This window comes from Heteronotia binoei, chromosome 5 (assembly GCF_032191835.1).
Source record: "Heteronotia binoei isolate CCM8104 ecotype False Entrance Well chromosome 5, APGP_CSIRO_Hbin_v1, whole genome shotgun sequence".
Classification (NCBI taxonomy): domain Eukaryota; kingdom Metazoa; phylum Chordata; class Lepidosauria; order Squamata; family Gekkonidae; genus Heteronotia; species Heteronotia binoei.
In genome coordinates, this window is record NC_083227.1 from 13,488,790 (window position 1) to 13,507,312 (window position 18,523).

General features: G+C 45.3%; 3 protein-coding genes across 3 annotated transcripts in view; all 3 read left to right on the forward strand.

Annotated features, from left to right (window-relative positions):
• LOC132571718 (oocyte zinc finger protein XlCOF6-like) overlaps nucleotides 1-11,980 on the forward strand; it is a gene marked incomplete at its 3' end in the record, with an annotated part of 54,144 nt that extends 42,164 nt beyond the window's left edge. The window contains exon 7 of the mRNA XM_060238513.1: nucleotides 11,886-11,980. Within this exon, the coding sequence (XP_060094496.1) occupies nucleotides 11,886-11,980 (95 nt within the window). The remainder of the gene's footprint in view (nucleotides 1-11,885) is intronic.
• Nucleotides 1-18,523, forward strand: part of LOC132571070 (zinc finger protein 436-like) — a 342,318-nt gene that overhangs the window by 21,862 nt on the left and 301,933 nt on the right. The gene's annotated exons all lie outside the window — the stretch shown is intronic.
• Nucleotides 12,059-12,670, forward strand: LOC132571719 (zinc finger protein 391-like; the record flags this gene model as incomplete). Its single annotated transcript, XM_060238515.1, has 1 exon — nucleotides 12,059-12,670. A coding segment is annotated over one exon (612 nt), but the record flags the coding sequence as incomplete, so codon positions are not given.

The window sequence follows — 18,523 nt, forward strand, 5'->3', positions numbered from 1 at the left end:
AGCACCAGTGCCCACCAAGCACAGAAGGAGGTGACTCCCCTCTGCCTAGCAGAGAGGGGCGGGGCGTGGTGATGTGGCCACACCCCCTGGCACCAGCCTCCCCCAGACACAGGACTGGGAGGAACAAATGGGTTCTATTTGTAGCAGGAGCTGCTTTGCATATTAGGTCACACCCCTCTGATGTAGCCAATCCTCCAAGAGCTCTTCATACAGGGCCTATTGTAAGCGCCAGGAGGAATGACTACGTCAGGGCCAGGAAACACAAGGGCACAGTCCCAGGAGACACGGGTTAAGGTCTTGCCAAGGAAGGTGCCAGCAAGAATACGAAACTTGCCTTTTGGTGACTAGGAGGCCCTGACAGGATCGAATGGGATGACTCCTTCATGCTGATTGGAGAGCCAGAATGTTGAACATTTCTCCGTGATATGGGGTTTCCAAAGTCCAGGGAGATCCCCTGGAATTACATCTGATCGCCGGATTACGAGATCAAATTGAGGACAGAAAGCGGCTGCTTTGGAGGGTGGGCTCTATGCCATCATACCCTGCCCTCTCTAGCCTCCACCCCCAAATGTGTAGGTATTTCCCGACCCAGAGCTGGCGACATTCATCAGTGGTCCTTGCCTCCCTTGGTTCCTCTCCATCCCAGCGGCCCTTGTGCCTTAATGGGGAGAGGTTTCAGGAAGTCTTCTGAGCTCCATTCTGCATGCAAACTGCACCCGCAGCATCATTTCATTCTATGCCAGCGTCCTATTCGCATTGGCCCGACACCAGCAGGGCACAGGTGTGGTTTTGAGCATCTCTCCTGATACACTTAGAGGCCATCTAGAGTTGTTCAAGGGCTGGACTTAAGTTTGTTCCCAAAACAGGCCGGACTCTGGACAACGGTCCTTCTGTCGGTGAGTTGGATGCTTGGACAGAGTTCTTGCCTAAGACTTCAGACATAAGAGCATAAGAGAAGCCATTTTGGATCAGGCCAATGGCCCATCCAGTCCAACACACTGTGTCACATAAGAGAAGCCATTTTGGATCAAGCCAATGGCCCATCCAGTCCAACACTGTCACATAAGAGAAGCCATTTTGGATCAGGCCAATGGCCCATCCAGTCCAACACTCTGTGTCATATAAGAACATAAGAGAAGCCATGTTGGATCAGGCCAATGGCCCATCCGGACCAACACTCTGTGTCACATAAGAACATAAGAGAAGCCATGTTGGATCAGGCCAATGGCCCATCCAGTCCAACACTCTGTGTCACACAGTGGCCAGAAAAATTCTATACACACACACACACACACACACACACACACACACATATATATATATATATATATATATATATATATATATATATATATATATATATATATATATATATATATATATATATATATATATACACACTGTGGCTAATAGCCACTGATGGACCTCTGCTCCATATTTTTATCTAACCCCCTCTTGAAGCTGTCTGTGCTTGTAGCCGCCACCACCTCCTGTGGCAGTGAATTCCACATGGAAGAGATGCATGCGATGGGAAAGGTATCACTAGTCCTTCTTGTCCTTTTAGGGCTCTGATTTAACTTAAGAATTAGCCCCTAGGACAGAGGGTGCCGAATAAATGGGAGGCTAAGCTTGCAACATTTCTAAAAAGCCAGAGACATTTAATTTTCCCAAAAACTTTAGGCAACATATTTAAAATATTTTTGTATGCACTATGGCCAAATGATATTAAGCCCAGTGTACAAAGCACAAGAAGCACTTTCGTTCTGATCCGCCAGGGCAATTCTCACATGTCCCATGAGCAAATTAAGGTTTGTGATGTTTGGTGATGTTTTTCTCTGTGACATGTTCCTGTCTGTGTCTCTCCTTCCCCCCCAGAGAGAAGCCTGTCTTCACAGCCAAGGGAATAAGGGCTTCTTTTCAGATGGAGGAGACTCGATGGAAGAGACAGGAGATGGAAGAGCAGGACCCAGAAGGACCTGGAACTAGCAAGACATCAAGCAAAGGCCCCCTTCTCCTCCAAGCTGGGAGAGCTGTTGCATTCTGGGAAAGAGCTGTGCCAGAAACCCTGGCTACAGACACCGTGACCGCAGATATATATTGCCAACGCTTCCAACAGTTCCTCTACCATGAGGCCGATGGGCCCCGAGAGGTTTGCAGCCAGCTCCATGGACTCTGCAACCAATGGCTGAAGCCGGAGAGACATACCAAGAAGCAGATCCTGGACCTGGTGATCCTGGAGCAGTTCCTGACCATCCTGCCCCAGGAAATGCAGTGCTGGGTCAGAGGATGTGGGCCGGAGACCAGTTCCCAGGCGGTGGCCCTGGCAGAAGGTTTCCTCCTGAGCCAGGCAGAGGAGAAGAAGCAGGCAGAACAGGTGAGAGGATTCCCCCCAGATATGTCCAGTTCAAGCAACAATATCTGGCCTTATCCTAAAGTTTCCTTGCCGGATATTTGTCCAAGAGTTAATCATCCCAGTGGGAGATTTAAAAGCCTGCTGCAGCAGCCTCTTCTACTAGAGGGTTTCTTATCCCTCCGGATAAGTCACCAGGTCTCCTGATAGAACAGTGCAGACTCTAGGAGTGGGGCAGGATCCATTCCTTGGTCTGTCCCATTCCATCTCTTACCCATCTCCCTTACTGCTCCCTGATTTGGATAGTCCAAGATAAGCGGATGTCAGGTTGATCTCAGAAGCTAAGCAGGCTCAGTTTGGGCTGGTGCTTGACTGCGTTCCCTCTAACCTCCGTCTCGCACATTTTTTTTTTCCTTAGCTCTTGGAAGGATGGCCCCAGAGCTAACTAATGGATGCAGTAGCCAGATTGCTCACTCACAGCTTCAATGTCAGGAGCTCACAAAGTCTTGCTCACAAAACTCCGCAGCTTAGAGGGAACGTTGTTTGGGTGGGCAACCTCCAAGGAATACCAGGGTCCTTACGTTGTGGCAGGCAATGGCAAACCAGCTTGTAACATCTGTGGCCTTAAAAACAAGTCTAGCTTGCCACACAGTGGTGCATGACACTAAAAGAACTACAGCTTCTAGCTGCTAGCCAGGGGTGTCAAACATGTGGCCCAAGGGGTGGATCAGGCCCCCAGAGGGCTGCTATCAAGCTAGTGAGGAACTTACTGTCATCTACTTCCTTCTCTCTTTCTCTCTTGCTTCCTTCCGCATCACAGCTTGATTTGCCAGGCTTGCTCAATCGCACAGGAGTTACGGAGCAAAGCCTCTATTTTCTCCATTGGCTAACCAGAGAGCCATAAGAACATAAGAGAAGCGATGTTGGATCAGGCCAATGGCCCATCCAGTCCAACACTCTGTATCACAGTGGCCAAAAATTTATATATACATATATATATACACACTGTGGCTAATAGCCACTGATGGACCTCGGCTCCATATTTTTATCTAACCCCCTCTTGAAGCTGGCTATGCTTGTGACCGCCACCACCTCCTGTGGCAGTGAATTCCACATGTTAATCACCCTTTGGGTGAAGAAGTACCTCCTTTTATCTGTTCTAACCTGACTGCTCAGCAATTTCATTGAATGCCCACAAGTTCTTGTATTGTGAGAAAGGGAGAAAAGTACTTCTTTCACTACCTTCTCCATCCCATGCATAATCTTGTAAACCTCTATCATGTCACCCCGCAGTTGACATTTCTCCAAGCTAAACAGCCCCAAGCGTTTTAACCTTTCCTCATAGGGAAAGAGCCAGTTTGGTGTAGTGGTTAAGTGCATGGAGTCTTATCTGGGAGAACCGGGTTTGCTTCCCCACTCCTCCACTTGCACCTGCTGGAATGGCCTTGGGCCAACCATAGCTCTGGCAGAGGTTGTCCTTGAAAGGGCAGCTGCTGTGAGAGCTCTCTCCAGCCCCACCCACCTCACAGGGTGTCTGTTGTGGGGGAAGAAGATAAAGGAGACTGTAAGCCGCTCTGAGTCTCCGATTCAGAGAGAAGGGCGGGGTATAAATCTGCAATTCTTCTTCTTCTTTGCCACTTATGCACAAAAGTTCACAATGCCCATAAGATTTCTGTAATAAATGTCAATAAATCAAAAGTAGGTTTGCAATTTACAGATATATACCTGAACAACACCTGAACAGCATACGCAAGATCGCTACAGCACAGACATTATCTCTAGATTTTGATGCAATAATTGAGCAAGAGGTGTTATCAGGGACTGTTAAATTAACAAAACATTGCAAGAGTGCAAGTCTTTTAAGCACGTTTTAAGTTTTTTAAAAAAATCATTAATTGTGTTTATCTGTGTCCATTATAAAGTTTATATCTCTCCTACCTGGCATTACATTTCATGAAACACATAGCTCGGCCCGACGAGGTCTCATTTACGTCAGATCCGGCCCACATAACAAATGAGTTTGACGCCCCTGCACTAGGCAATGTTAGGCTCTCCTGGTCATACTATCATGCGATGTTCAGTCGCACAGTCGAGTCTGACTCTTTGCGACCCCATGGACAAAGTCATGCCAGGCCCTCCTGTCTTCCACCATCCTCCGAAGTCTGCTCAAATTTGTGTTTGTTACATCAGTAACACTGTTCAGCCATCTCATCTTTTGCCGTCCCCTTCTTCTTTTGCCTTCTGTCTTTCCCAGCGTCGGGGTCTTCTCCAGTGCGTGCTCCCTTCTCATTGGGTGGCCAAAGTATTTGAGCTTCAGCTTCAGCATCTGACCTTTCAGTGAACAGTCTGGGTTGATTTCCCTTAGGACTGACTGATTGGATCTTCTTGCAGTCCAAGGGACTCTCAAGAGCCTTCTCCAGCACATCTCAAAAGCATCTATTCTTCTGCGCTCGGCCTTCCTTATGGTCCAGTTCTCACAGCCATACATTACTACTGGGAATACCATCGCTTTGACTATACGGACTTTTGTTAGCAGGCTGATGTCTCTGTTTTTTATTATACTGCCCAGGTTCGCCATAGCTGTCCTCCCAAAGACCAAACGTCTTTTAATTTCATGGCTACAGTCACCATCTGCAGTGATCTTGGATCCCAGAAATGTGAAGTCTGTCACTACTTCCATGTCTTCCCCTTTGCCAAGGTTTGATGGGGCCAGATGCCATGATCTTAGTTTTTTTGATGTTGAGTTTCAAGCCTACTTTTGTGCTCTCCTCTTTCACCCTCAACAAGAGGTTCTTTACTATACTATACCATACTATACACATCACCGTACTTTGATTTATTAATACATTTCCCTTGCTGCTTTTTCAGATGTGGGGGCCATCCCTGAAGGTAGAAGCGACATTCCCTGAGGCAGAAGGAACTTCCTTGGAGCCAGAGGAGAGAGTGCAGGCCCAGGAGTGTGCCCAAGATGCCCTCTCCTGTGGTAAGGACTCTGTGGATATGATTGGGGCACCCAGTAAATTTGATTGGTAGAGAGTGGGAAAAATTAAAACATTTCTTCACACACCAGAAAGTTAATGTGCAGAACTCAATGTCCACTAATTAAGAGAAAAGCACTTCTTTCTCTACCTTCTCTGTCCCATGCATAATCTTGTAGACCTCTATGATGTCACCCCTGAATCGACCTTTCTCCAAGCTAAAGAGCCCCAAGTGTTTCAACCTTTCTTCATAGGGAAAGTGTTCCAACCCTTTCATCGTTCCAGTTGCCCTTTTCTGCGCTTTTTCCAATGCTATAATATTTTTTTGAAGTGTGGTGACCAGAATTGTACACAGTTACTCCAAGTGAGGCCGCACCATCGGTTCATATAGGGGCATTATGATACTGGCTGATTTGTTTTCAGTTCCCTTCCTAATAATCCCCAGCATGACGTTGGCCTTTTTTATTGCAGCCAAACACTGCCTCAACATTTTCGTAAATCTAGGTGGGCAGCCATGTTGTTCTGAAGCAACAGAACAAAGCTGTTATCCAGTAGCTCCTTTAAGACCAATGAAGTTTTGTTGAGAATGTAAGCTTTTGTGTGCTAGAAGCACACTTCATCAGACAATGAAATGGGGTACTGTTAGCAGTGCTATACATAGCTTGTGGGTAGGGTTAAGCATGCAATACGGTACAAAGTTAGAAATTAATGGGAAAATAATGGGGCGGGGGGACAGTTTTCTTGCACACAGACAGCCCCCTCATCTCAAACAACTCACCCACAACAATACAACATCTCATTTGAGCACGGACACTGGTACCAGAGCTTGCAGTAAATCCAAGTGCCAACTCTGCTGCCACATACACCCAGACAACACAATCATTGGACCTAATAACATTAACTACACCATCTCAGGCTCATTCACTTGTTCATCTTCCAACATTGTATATGCCATTAAATGCCAACAATGCCCTTCAGTTCTCTACATAGGGCAAACAGGACAAACTGTACGCCAAAGGATAAATGGATACAAATCTGACATCAGGAATGATCAAACTGAGAAACCTGTTGGAGAACACTTTAACTTTCCTGAGGATTCAATGGGTGACCTCAAAGTAGCTGTTATACTGCAAAGAAGCTTCAGGAACAGAACGGAAAGGGAAACTGCTGAATTACAAGTTCTTATGAAACTTGGAACAAACACCTCCCCAGGACCGAACAGGGATATTGGTTTCTTATCTCATTTTACATGATAAACCCATTCTCACTAAGTAGAACCATGGAATTCACTGCCACAGGAGGTGGTAGCAGCTACAAGCATAGCCAGCTTTAAGAGGGGATTGGATAAAAATATGGAGCAGAGGTCCATCAGTGGCTATTAGCTACAGTATATATATATGTGTGTGTGTGTGTGTATATATACACACACACACATATTGGCCACTGTGTGACACAGTGTGTTGGACTGGGTGGGCCATTCGCCTGATCCAACATGGCTTCTCTTATGTTCTTCTGTTCTTATGTTCATCCACTTTATTCTGGTGTATTTCTCTTTTAGAATACTGTATCAGAATAATGTCTTTTTTGTATTGACAAACTGGAATAAGGGATATTGGTTGCTTATCTCATTACATATGCCAAACCCATCTTCCACTGTATTCTAAAGTATTCTTTTTTGTATTGGCAAACTGGAATGATATTTATAATGCCATTAAAAAAAACGGTAAAGTCTGTCCCCTGTGCAAGCATCAGTCGTTTCTGACTCTGGGGTGGAAGTCATATCACAGCGTTCTCATGGCAGACTTTTTTATAGGGTGGTTTGCCATTGCCTTCCCCAGTCATCTACACTTTCTCCCCAGCAAGCTGGGGACTCATTGTACTGACCTTGGAAGGAATGAAGGCTGAGTCAACCTTGAGCCGGCTACCTGAACCATCCAGCTTCTGCCGGGATCGAACTCAGGTTGTGAGCAGAGAGCTCAGACTGCAGTACTGCAGCTTTACCACTCTGCGCCACGGGGCTTCTTCTATAATACCATGCTACATGCTAAAAAGTATACTGGGTGGACAGAAACACTTCTGAGAAAAAGATGTTCTCCGTTTGACCCACGCTTGAGGAGTAATAGAGCATTAGGGTTTGTAGAATCTTTCGGGCTCAAGTGCCGTGTTCTACTGGAGAAAGTTTTCCTTCCAGACATTTCATTCTCAGCTGCGGAGAACATCCTCAGTGGCGTTGCAGCCGGAGCAGGTGCTCTGACCTTCTTGGCTGCTGTGCAGAAGGTCAGAGCGCCTGCTCCGGCTGCAAAGCCACTGAGGATGTTCTCCGCAGCTGAGAACGAAACGTCTGGAAGGAAAACTTTCTCCAGTAGAACACGGCACTTGAGCCCGAAAGATTCTACAAACCCTAATGATGTTACCAGCCGTGAAAACCTGAAATCTTTGAGAAATAGAGCAATTAACAGACTTCTTTAACTGCCATTCTCACCATCGTTCTCCAATTCCGACATGTTTATTACCTTTTGCTGTTTTCCCACACTACTTATACTACCCTGACCAAAACTGTTATTCTTTTAATTTGTTTATTTCACTGTTTTGCCATTGGATTCTAGCATTGTACCATTTTGCATGCTTAACAACAATCCACAAGCTATATGTAGCACTGCTAACTGTGCCCCATTTCATTGTCTGATGAAGTGTGCTTCTAGTACATGAAAGCTTACATTCTCAATAAAACTTCATCGGTGCGACTGGACTCCAGCTTTGTTCAACATTTTCAGTGAGTTATCTAACATGTCTCTGACTCTTGGCCAGTCTCTGCTAGGTTCAGACCCCCATCAACTTGTATTTATAGTTAGAATTTTTGACCCCAATGTGCATTACTTTGCACTTGGCCACATTGAACCTCATTTGCCACGTTGACGCCCACTCACCCACCCTCAACAGATCCCTTTGGAGAGCCTCACAATCCTCTCTGGTTCTCACCACCCTGAACAATTTAGTGTCATCCACAAACTTCACTGCTCACTCCCAACTCCAAATCATTAATGAACAAGTTAAAAAGCATCGGACCCAAGTCCTGAGCCACTGCTTACCAGCCCCCGCTGTGAAGAGTGCCCATTTATACTCACTCTCTGTTTCCAGTTTTTGATCCACGAGAGGACTTGTCCTTTTACCACATGATTATTGAGCTTCTATAGAAGCCTTTGATGAGGAACTTTCTCAAAGATTTTCTGGAAGTCAAGGTAAACAACATCTGTTGTGTCTCCCTTTGTCCACATGTTTGTTCACCCCCTCAAAGAACACAGTTAGTGAGACATTATCTGTCCTTGCAGAACCCATGTTGAGTCTTCCTCAATAGCTTTTGTTCATCAATGTGCCTACTAATTCTCTCTTTAATAACGGTTGCCACTAACTTACCCAGTATTGACGTCAGACTGACTGGCCTGTAATTTCCCGGATCTCCTCTGGAAACCTTTTTAAAGATGGGGGTGACGTTAGCTACCTTCCAGTCCTCAGAAATGGAAGCAAATTTTAACGAGAGATCACATATTTTTGTCAGGAGATCCACAAGTTCACCTTTGAGTTCTTTCAGAACTCTTGGATGTATGCCATCCAAGGCCTGGTGATTTATCAGATTTTAAATTGTCTGTCAGTTGTAGGGCCGTCTCTCCTTTCACGTCAATCTGACTCAGCTCTTTCAACACCCTTCCCGAAATCAATGGAGTCAATGGGGAATCAGGAGATGCTGTTGAGTCATCAGCTTTTCAAAGGTGTGGAAAAGGCTGCTGCACGTCTAGTCCAGGTAAAGGTTTTGAGCAGGGAACAGCCTGGGTCCCCCCTTCTTTCTCAGGGGGGCTTTTCTCCTGCAGTTTCTACAAGGTGTCTGAGTGAGAGAGACTATGAACGCCACTCCCTTTACCCTTGCCAAGGCATACATGCTGTACCCTCTCAGATGATTCCCTACCAGTGTGCAATCTCCATCTGGCATGATCTCTAATGAAGGAATCTGCTTTTTCTTCCAGTGTCCCTTTTCCTTTGAGGAGGTGGCCGTGTATTTCACTGAGGCCGAGTGGGCCCTGCTGGATGCGGACCAAAGAGCTCTCTTCTGGGAAGTCATGCTGGAGAACTATGGTAGCGTGGCCTCTCTGGGTAAGGATCTTTCACAGGTGCCAAAGGTGTGAGTTGCAGCCAGCATGATGAGGCATGTATCAAAATACTGAACACCCGTCCCACTACTTGCCCAGACGCAACTGAAGCCAGTGTTGTGGTCGTCACTGAAGCCAGAGAAAGTGTCCTGGCCTAAGGCAAAGCTGAAACGAAAGGCCCTCAGAAAGGCTCCGGAAGGGACCAGATCTTCATTTCTCAGTTGCTAGCCTATGAAACATACCCATCTCCCTAGATGGGATTACAAAGATCTGCTCTGGCTGGGATTTGGAAATGATCCATTCCCTCTATTACTGCTTGGGATTTGGGGATATGATCTTGACCATTTTTCAGTCCTTCCAGGAGAATTTTTACTCTTGCTTGGATTTCTGTGCTTCCCCACGTAAGAACTCTCTCTCTCTCTCTCTGTAATTGTATATGTCTGTGTGTGTGTGAAAGAAGCCAGAATGCTAAGAGACACTATGATGGAGACAGACAACATCCTTGCATCCAAAGAAAGCCTAAGGAGTTCCTCAGAAGGATCTCAAGAGAGGATTTCCTTCCCAAGCGGGCTGGCTGAGAGTAAGTATAAAAAATTTGGGAGGGGGGTGCCACGGGGCTTTGCTGCTTCTTCCCTCCAGCAGCCAGCTCACCTGGCCCCGACTCTCTTTCTTCCTGTTGCTATCTCTCTCTCTTGTGCACTCTCTCTCGTGCACACTCTGTCACTCTGTGGCTGCTGCTCTCTCACTCTCCCCCTTGCTGTTGCTCTCTCGCTCTCCCCCTCGCTCTCTTGCTGTCACTCTCTTGCTCTTCTCCTTGCTGTCTCTCTCTCTCACTCACCCCCTTGCTGTTGCTCTCTCGCTCTCCCCCTCGCTCTCTTGCTGTCACTCTCTTGCTCTTCTCCTTGCTGTCTCTCTCTCTCACTCACCCCCTTGCTGTGGCTCTCTTGCTGTCACTCTCCCACTTGCTCCCTCACTCTCTCCCTCATTCTCTCGTTGTTGCTCTCTCACTCACCCCCTTGCTATTGCTCTCTTGCTTTATCCCTTGCTGTCGCTTTCTCACTCTCTCTCCCTCCTTTTTCTTCAGGTCCTCCTGGCCACATTAGAGTGGGGTTTTGGGTTTTTGTTTTTGTCTTTGGGAGATCTTTATTCTGTTTCTCCACTTTGTGTGCCGTTGGTAACTCCCCCCCCCCTCCCCAGTCACTTAGTACAATCCAAAGAGACGTAAGCAGCAGCAGCAGATAAAACACAGATTAAGCAAGAGCTCTTTCTTTCACGCCAGCCCGTATTGATGTAGAAGAATGGAAGTTAACATGTATTGCTAATGCAAAATTGGGGGGAAAGGCCCTCCAATGGAGGGGCCCTACAGAGGGGGTTTAAATAGAGTGGCCCCACCATAGCTACAGGCCTGATCACAGTTATGTCAAGGGAGGGGAAGGAATACCTCTTTTCTGCTTCACTACTAAGCTACTCTTAATTTGGCAGAATTATAAAGCTCACTGGGCAGGACAAGAGGGAGGCCTTCAGGGGCCTAGAATCTGGAAGTTTCGAAGCTCCTTCAGGCCAAAAGCACAGCTGTGACTCTTGAAGGGCTTTGGTATCCTTAAATCTTGAATATTTTCAGGGAAGGTGGAGGGTGAGTTAAAATCACCCAAAATGGATGTGGCCAAATGGCTGTCAACGCATTCCTACTGCAGCCAAGTACTAATGCTGTCTCTCTCTTTATTCCAGAAGAGGATGATCAGAGGAATGAGGAGGCTAAGGAACTTTATCTACAATTACCAGATAAATTTAACGATGAAGACTTGGAAGGAAATGTCGGCAAACGAGGCAGACCTAAGGGAAAGAAAGGCAACCATTTGGTTGATAAGAGAGATGGAAGGAAGCATAATGTACATTTTCCAAAGCACAATATCATGAAGACAAATAAACCTATCCAGTGCGGAAAGCACTTTAAATATAGATCACAAATTCTTTTGAACCAAAGTATACCAAGAGGAGAGAAACTGTTTGAATGCTCAGAGTGTGGGAAAAGATTCAGTCAAAGTAGTAGTCTTCAGTATCACAAAAGAACACACACAGGGGAGAAGCTTTTTGAATGCTCAGAGTGTGGAAAGAAATTCATTACAAGTCACTATCTTCATCGGCACAGAAGAATCCATACAGGGGAGAAACCTTTTGAATGCTCAGAGTGTGGAAAGAAATTCAGTCAGAATGGCAATCTTCAAGTGCATAAAAGAACCCACACAGGGGAGAAACCTTTTGAATGCTTAGAGTGTGGGAAAACATTCACTCATAGTCATGGTCTTCGATATCATAAAAGAACCCATACAGGAGAGAAACCTTTTGAATGCTCAGAATGTGGAAAGCGATTCACTCATGGTGGCACTCTTAAAGTACATAAAAGACTCCACACAGGGGAGAAACCATTTCAATGCTCAGATTGTGGGAAGAGATTCAGTATGAGTCGCAACCTTCAATATCATCAAAGAATCCACACACGCGACAAGCCTTTTGAATGCTTAGAGTATGGGAAGAAATTCAGGAAAAGTGGCAGTCTTCAAGAGCATAAAAGAACACATACAAGGGAAAAACTGTTTGAATGCTCAGAGTGTGAAAAGAGATTCAGTACACGTAGCCATCTTCAAGTGCATCAAAGAAACCATACAGGGGAGAAACCGTTTGAATGCTCAGAGTGTGGGAAGAGATTCACTACACATAGCCATCTTCAATATCATCTAAGAACCCACACAGGGGAGAAACCTTTTGAATGCTCAGAGTGTGGAAAGAAATTCAGTCAGAGTAGCCATCTTCAGGACCATAAAAGAACTCACACAAAGGAGAAACCTTTTGAATGCTCAGAGTGTGGAAAGAGATTCAATAGGAGAAGCTATCTTCAAGAACATAAAAAAACCCACAGAGGGGAGAAACCATTTGAATGCTTAGAGTGTGGAAAGAAATTCTACATGAGTGGCAGTTTTAGGCTGCATAAAAGAACCCACACAGTGGGGAAACTGTTTGAATGCTCAGAGTGTGGAAAGGGATTCAGTCAGAGTAGCAGTCTTCAACGGCATAAAAAGAGCCACACAGGGGAGAAACCATTTGAATGTTCAGAGTGTGGAAAGAGATTCAGTCGGAGTAGCAGTCTGCAAGATCATAAAAGAACCCACACAGGGGAGAAACCTTTTGATTGTTCAGAGTGTGGAAAGAGATTCAATCAGAGCAGCCATCTTCAAGAGCATAAAAATATCCACACAAAGGAGAAACTTTTTGAATGCTCAGAGTGCGGAAAGAGATTCAGTCAGAGTAGCAGTTTTCAAGAGCATAAAAAAACCCACACAAAAGTGACTACTCATGGTGTGGCTAGAGATTCATTATGAGATACTATCTTCAACTGCATAAAGAAACCCACACAGGGGAGGAAACCGTTACAAATGTTAAGTGTATGGAAAGGGATTCAGTCGGAGTGGCAATCTTCAACAACATCAAAAAATCCATACAAGGGAGAAAATAATTGAATGCTCAGTATGTAAAGAGCTTCAGTAGGAGATCCATTTTCAACCCCGTCAAAGAACCCACAGAGAGAACAAAGCATTGGTATGTTCAGACTATGGGAAGAGATTTAGCTGTAGTGGCATTTTCAAAAATATCTAAGAACCCACTGCAGGAGAAACCATATTACCACTTAGCCTGTCATATGACAACTAGAAACACATAAAGATGTTAGCGTTTTTCACTGCAGTTGTGGTTTTACCTTTGTGGTCAGTCAGCAATCTACAGAATCTGAGAAGCAGTTTTCTGATTAGAATCCTATATAGTGCTGTGAAAAGCATTAAGATTTTATAGAAGAGAAGCAGAAATATTTACAGGACATATTAGTGACTAGAGAGTGATTCAAAACCTAAGATTGTCATAGTATTGTAAGAGTGTGAGAGGAAGAACCTGACAGAAACCTGAGTTAAGAAGAGAAACAAGGATTTGAGAGAAAGAGCAGCATTGTGAAGTGAATGAGCATGAAACCTCAGTCAGAAGTTATCAATATAAACTGGTTGAATAATTAAAGAGTTAAGCTACGATACATTTTGAAACTTCATGAACTAGCATGGAATAGAAATAACCACCTGATTAAATCTGGAAACAGATTAACAAAGTCAGAATAGTACCCAGAGAAAACCTGTTTTGAGGCATATTGCCACATAAGGTACACAAGCTGGAAGCCCTACAATTTTCCTAAGAAATTTAGATTGGACTCTTTCGACTGTTTCATTAAGGGCAGAAATCCAAATAGGGGCACCATATAATAGTTTGGCACAAATCTTATAGTTGAACACTTTAAGAACAGCAGGTATAAAATAGTTCCCTTTAGTACAGAACAACTTTAGTATCCTCAACAACTTACAACCTCTAATGGACAATGACAGTTCTCTTTCACAAGTACTGGGGGGGCAAGCCTTTTATTACACACAATCTCGAACAACTCCTCACCGACAACAGTGCAACATCTAATTTGAACATGGACGTTGGTTCCAGAGCTTGCAATAAACTCAGATGCCAACTTTGCTGCGACACACACCCAGACAACACAATCACTGGCTAACAATAATCACCATCTCAGGCTCATTTACTTGCCCATCTTCTAATATTGTAAAAAGGTAAAGGTAGTCCCCTGTGCAAGCACCAGTAGTTTTCGACTCTGGGGTGACGTTGCTTTCACAACGTTTTCATGGCAGACTTTTTACGGGGTGGTTTGCCATTGCCTTCCCCAGTCCTCTCCACTTTCCCCCCAGCAAGCTGGGGACTCATTTGACCGACCTTGGAAGGAGGGAAGGCTGAGTCAGCCTGGAGCTGGCTACCTGATCCAGCTTCTGCTAGGATCGAACTCAGGTCATGAGCAGAGCTTAGGACTGCAGTACTGCAGCTTTACCACTCTGTGCCACGGGGCTCTTATATTGTAATATACCATTAAATGCCAACAATGCCATTCATTTCTTTACATAAGGCAAACAGGACAAACCCTATGCCAAAGGATTTGCTGTTGTTCAGTCACACAGTTGAGTCCGACTCTTTGTGACCCCCTGGACAAAGTCACACCAGGCCCTACTGTCTTCCACCATCCTCCGAAGTCTGCTCAAATTCGTGTTTGTTACATCAGTAACGCTGTCCAGCCATCTCATCTTTTGCCGTCCCCTTCTTCTTTTGCCTTCTGTCTTTCCCAGCATCAGGATCTTCTCCAGGGAGTGCTCCCTTCTCATTTGGTGGCCAGAGTATTTGAGCTTCAGCTTCAGCATCTGACCTTCCAGGGAACAGTCTGGGTTGATTTCACTTAGGACTGACTGATTTGATCTTGCATTCCAAGGGACTCTCAAGAGTCTTCTCCAGCACCACAGCTCAAAAGCATCTATTCTTCTGCTCTTGGCCTTCCTTATGGTCCAGTTCTCACAGCCATACTTTACTACTGGGAATACCATTGCTTTGACTATACAGACTTTTGTTGGCAGGGTGATGTCTCTCCTTTTTATTACACTGCCCAGGTTCGCCATAGCTGTCCTCCCAAGGACCAAACGTCTTTTAATTTCATGGCTACAGTCACCATCTGCAGTGATCTTGGATCCCAGAAATGTGAAGTCTGTCACTACTTCCATGTCTTCCCCTTCTATTTGCCAAGGAGTGATGGGGCCGGATGCCATGATCTTAAGTTTTTTTGATGTTGAGTTTCAAGCCTACTTTTGTGCTCTCCTCTTTCACCCTCAACAAGAGGTTCTTTAGGTCCTCCTTACTTTCTGCCATTAGAGTGGCCAAAGGATAGATGAACACTAATCTGACATCAGGAATCACAAGATTTGAGAAATCCGTAGAACAGGGATGTCAAACCCATTTATCCAACATAAATGAGCCCTTGTCAAGCTGGGCCATGTGTATTATAAAATGTAATGCCTGTTAGTGGAAATATCAACTTTATAAAGGACACAGGCAAACATTTAAAGATTTTTCTAAAACTTAAAATATGCATGAAAGATTAGCACTCTTGCAATATTTTGTTTATTTTACAGTTTCTGATAACTGATACCTCTTGCTTTGAATTATTGCATCAAAATCTGGAGACAATGTCTGTGCTGTAGCAATTTTGAGTATGCTGTTCAGGTGTTGTTCAGGTGTGCATATGTAAGCTGTAACCCTACTTTTGATTTATTGGCATTCGTTGCAGAAATCTCATGCTTTGAGCCTAAGACCCAGGGGAAGACATGAAATGGCTGGGCGTTGTGAGCTCTTGTAAATAAGTTGCTTTATGTGCTGGTCAGCCAATGGAGAAAATAGAGGCTTTGCTCTGTAGCTCCTGTGTGATTGAGCAAGCCTGGCAAAGCAAGCTGTGATGCAGAAGGAAACAAGAGAAAGAGACAGGAGCAGATGACAGTGAGGTGCTCATGGGTATGATAGGAGCTCTCTGGGGGCCTGGTTTGGCCCTCGGGCCGCACGTTTGACACCCCTTCTGCAGGAGAACACTTTATCCTCCCAGAACATTCAGTGGGTGACCTCAAGGTAGCTGTTTTATTGCAAAGGAATTTCAGGAACATGATGGAAAGGGAAATAGCCGAACTACAAGTTATTATAACACTCGGAACAAACACCTCCCAAAACTTAACAGGGGTATTGGTTTCTTATCTCATTACAAATGCTAAACTAATTTTCACCAAGAAAGACTATACATCCTCTGTATTTTTATGCATTCCTTTCTCCCTCTCCCCCCCCTTTGAATAATATAATTGAACACTGTTTGCAACGCAATACATAGGAATAGATTTTCTTCCTGACAACACCTCTAAAAACATTATATTGGTATAGTATTTAGAACAATATGTAGTGATTGTAATGTAATGCAATGGAATGTGAAATATACTGCATCAACTAAAAGGGGGGAAAATGCTGTTTGTTACCTTCACTTTTGAGGGGAGAGGAATGACTCAGTGTGTACCATTTTCTCTAAGGGAACTGATATCTGCCCATCTGGAGAGCAGCTGTAATTCTGAGTGATTTCCAGCCCTCAGCTGGAGATTGGCAACAAGGCTGGTTTGGAGGGTGGAGTCTGTACCCATCTGAGTTCCTGCTCCTCCACAAACCACACCCTCTCCAGTTTCCATCCCTCAGATCTCCAGGAATTTGCCAATCTGGAGTTGGCAACCCTTTCTCCTTCCAAGCCAATCATCAACCTACCCTTATTTGACCCTCTGACTTCAGCTTTCCATCTCTTCCTCCCTTCCTGCATCCTCTACTTAGGAAAAGGACAGTTTTTCTCTGCAGTGGGGACCAAAGCTGCTTACATTATTCTCCTCTTCCCCCTTTTGATTTGCACAACCCTGAAAGGTAGGTTGGGCTGAAAGTATGTGGGTGGTCCAAAATCACACAGTCAGCTTCCACAATAGGAACCTGGGTATGACAGACCCTGCTCTAAAACGCTGACTGCCACATTACACTGGCTGTCATAGGGGGACTGCTGTTGAACAGGAGCAAGCAGCAAGGGCTTGTTAAGTCATGCAAGTCAGGTGGCATCAAGTCACCCAGATGGTACTGCCAGACCTACGGTAGGAAATCTCCAGGTGGAGGCTGAAGATCTCCTGGTATCACAACTGAACTCCAGACAACAGATCTCTCTCCCCCTGGAGAAAATAACTGCTTTGGAGGGTGGACTCTATAGCATTATATTCAGCTGGGGCCTCTCCCCTTCCCAAAATCTGGCTTCCATATAGTCCACCTCAAAAGTTCCAGAAATTTCCCATCCTGGAGCTGGCACCCTAGTCAGGACCAGCCCCAATGAGTTCTCCCTCAAAGACCAAAATAGGCCTGAAATGGGCCTCTTCCCTCACCTGCCTCTTACTGACAAAACCAAGCTTGGTTGTCTAGCAACAGTCACTAAGGGGAAAGCAAAGGCAGTTTCCCAGGGGCTCAATGTTAAATATAGGACTCCATATTTTCTCTTTTTCTACTTCTTCCCTCCCTGTACTTAGAATAAAATGTCATTCTGCTGCCAAGGGATGACACTTTTTTGTCTGTGTCTCTCTGGCTGTTTGGTTCCTCAGAGGAGGAGGGGGATGAACCCTCAGCCAATTGAGGGAAGGCTTTCTGTGGCTGTTTCCCTCCTCCTCCCTCCTTCAGCCAATTGAGTTAAAGCTTTCTTCATCTCCTCTGCGAAGTAGTACCAATTAAGGGAAGGCTTTATGTGACATTTACTCCCTCTTCCCTCTGTCAGCCAATCGGGGGAGGGCCAGTTTGGTGTAGTGGTTAAGTGTGCGGACTCTTATCTGGGAGAACTGGGTTTGATTTCCCCACTCCTCCACTTACAGCTGCTGGAATGGCCTTGGGACTTTTAAAAGTCCTCTCACTAAAGTAAGATATGGGCAAATTGGCAAAAAACCCCTCCCCCAGCAGAACCCCTTAACCCTAACCCCAAATAAGCTACCCACCACCCAAATCTGGATAAGTAAAAGGACTCTGAGTCTTAAAAAGTCCTTTTACCAACTAAAATAAAAACAAGAACCCCAAGACTGTCTTACCTTAGACGTCTTCTCTACTCCAGGCAAGTCTGGTAAGGCTGAGAGAGAGCAGCAGCAGCTGAGGCCAAGGGCCAGCACAGCACAATCTCTCTCACACCAACACAGCAGCAATGGAGGAGTCCAGCCAGGCAGACTCCTTAAAAAGGTTCTCTGGCCCTACAGAGAGCAGTTTCAAAATATAGCACTGCTCTGTGATTGGCCAGACAACAGTGCTTACTTGGATACCCAAGTAAGCAAAAGATCAAAAAAACAACGTTGCTGATGGCTGGGGGATCAGCTACACAACAGCCCTGCAAAGCATGCATTTGCAATGCATTTTGCAAATGCATGCTTTGGATTGGCTGCTGGGGCTCCTCTTCCCCCTCCCCCCTCCCTGATCCCAGGGAGGCTATGGGAGAGGTGGGAAAAGGCTACCAAAGGCGGGAAAGGAGGCAAGCAGCTCCCCTGAGGCTGCAGAAGTCCCTTTCCCGCCTTTTGCATTGAATTCCGTATACTTCCAAATATCTATAT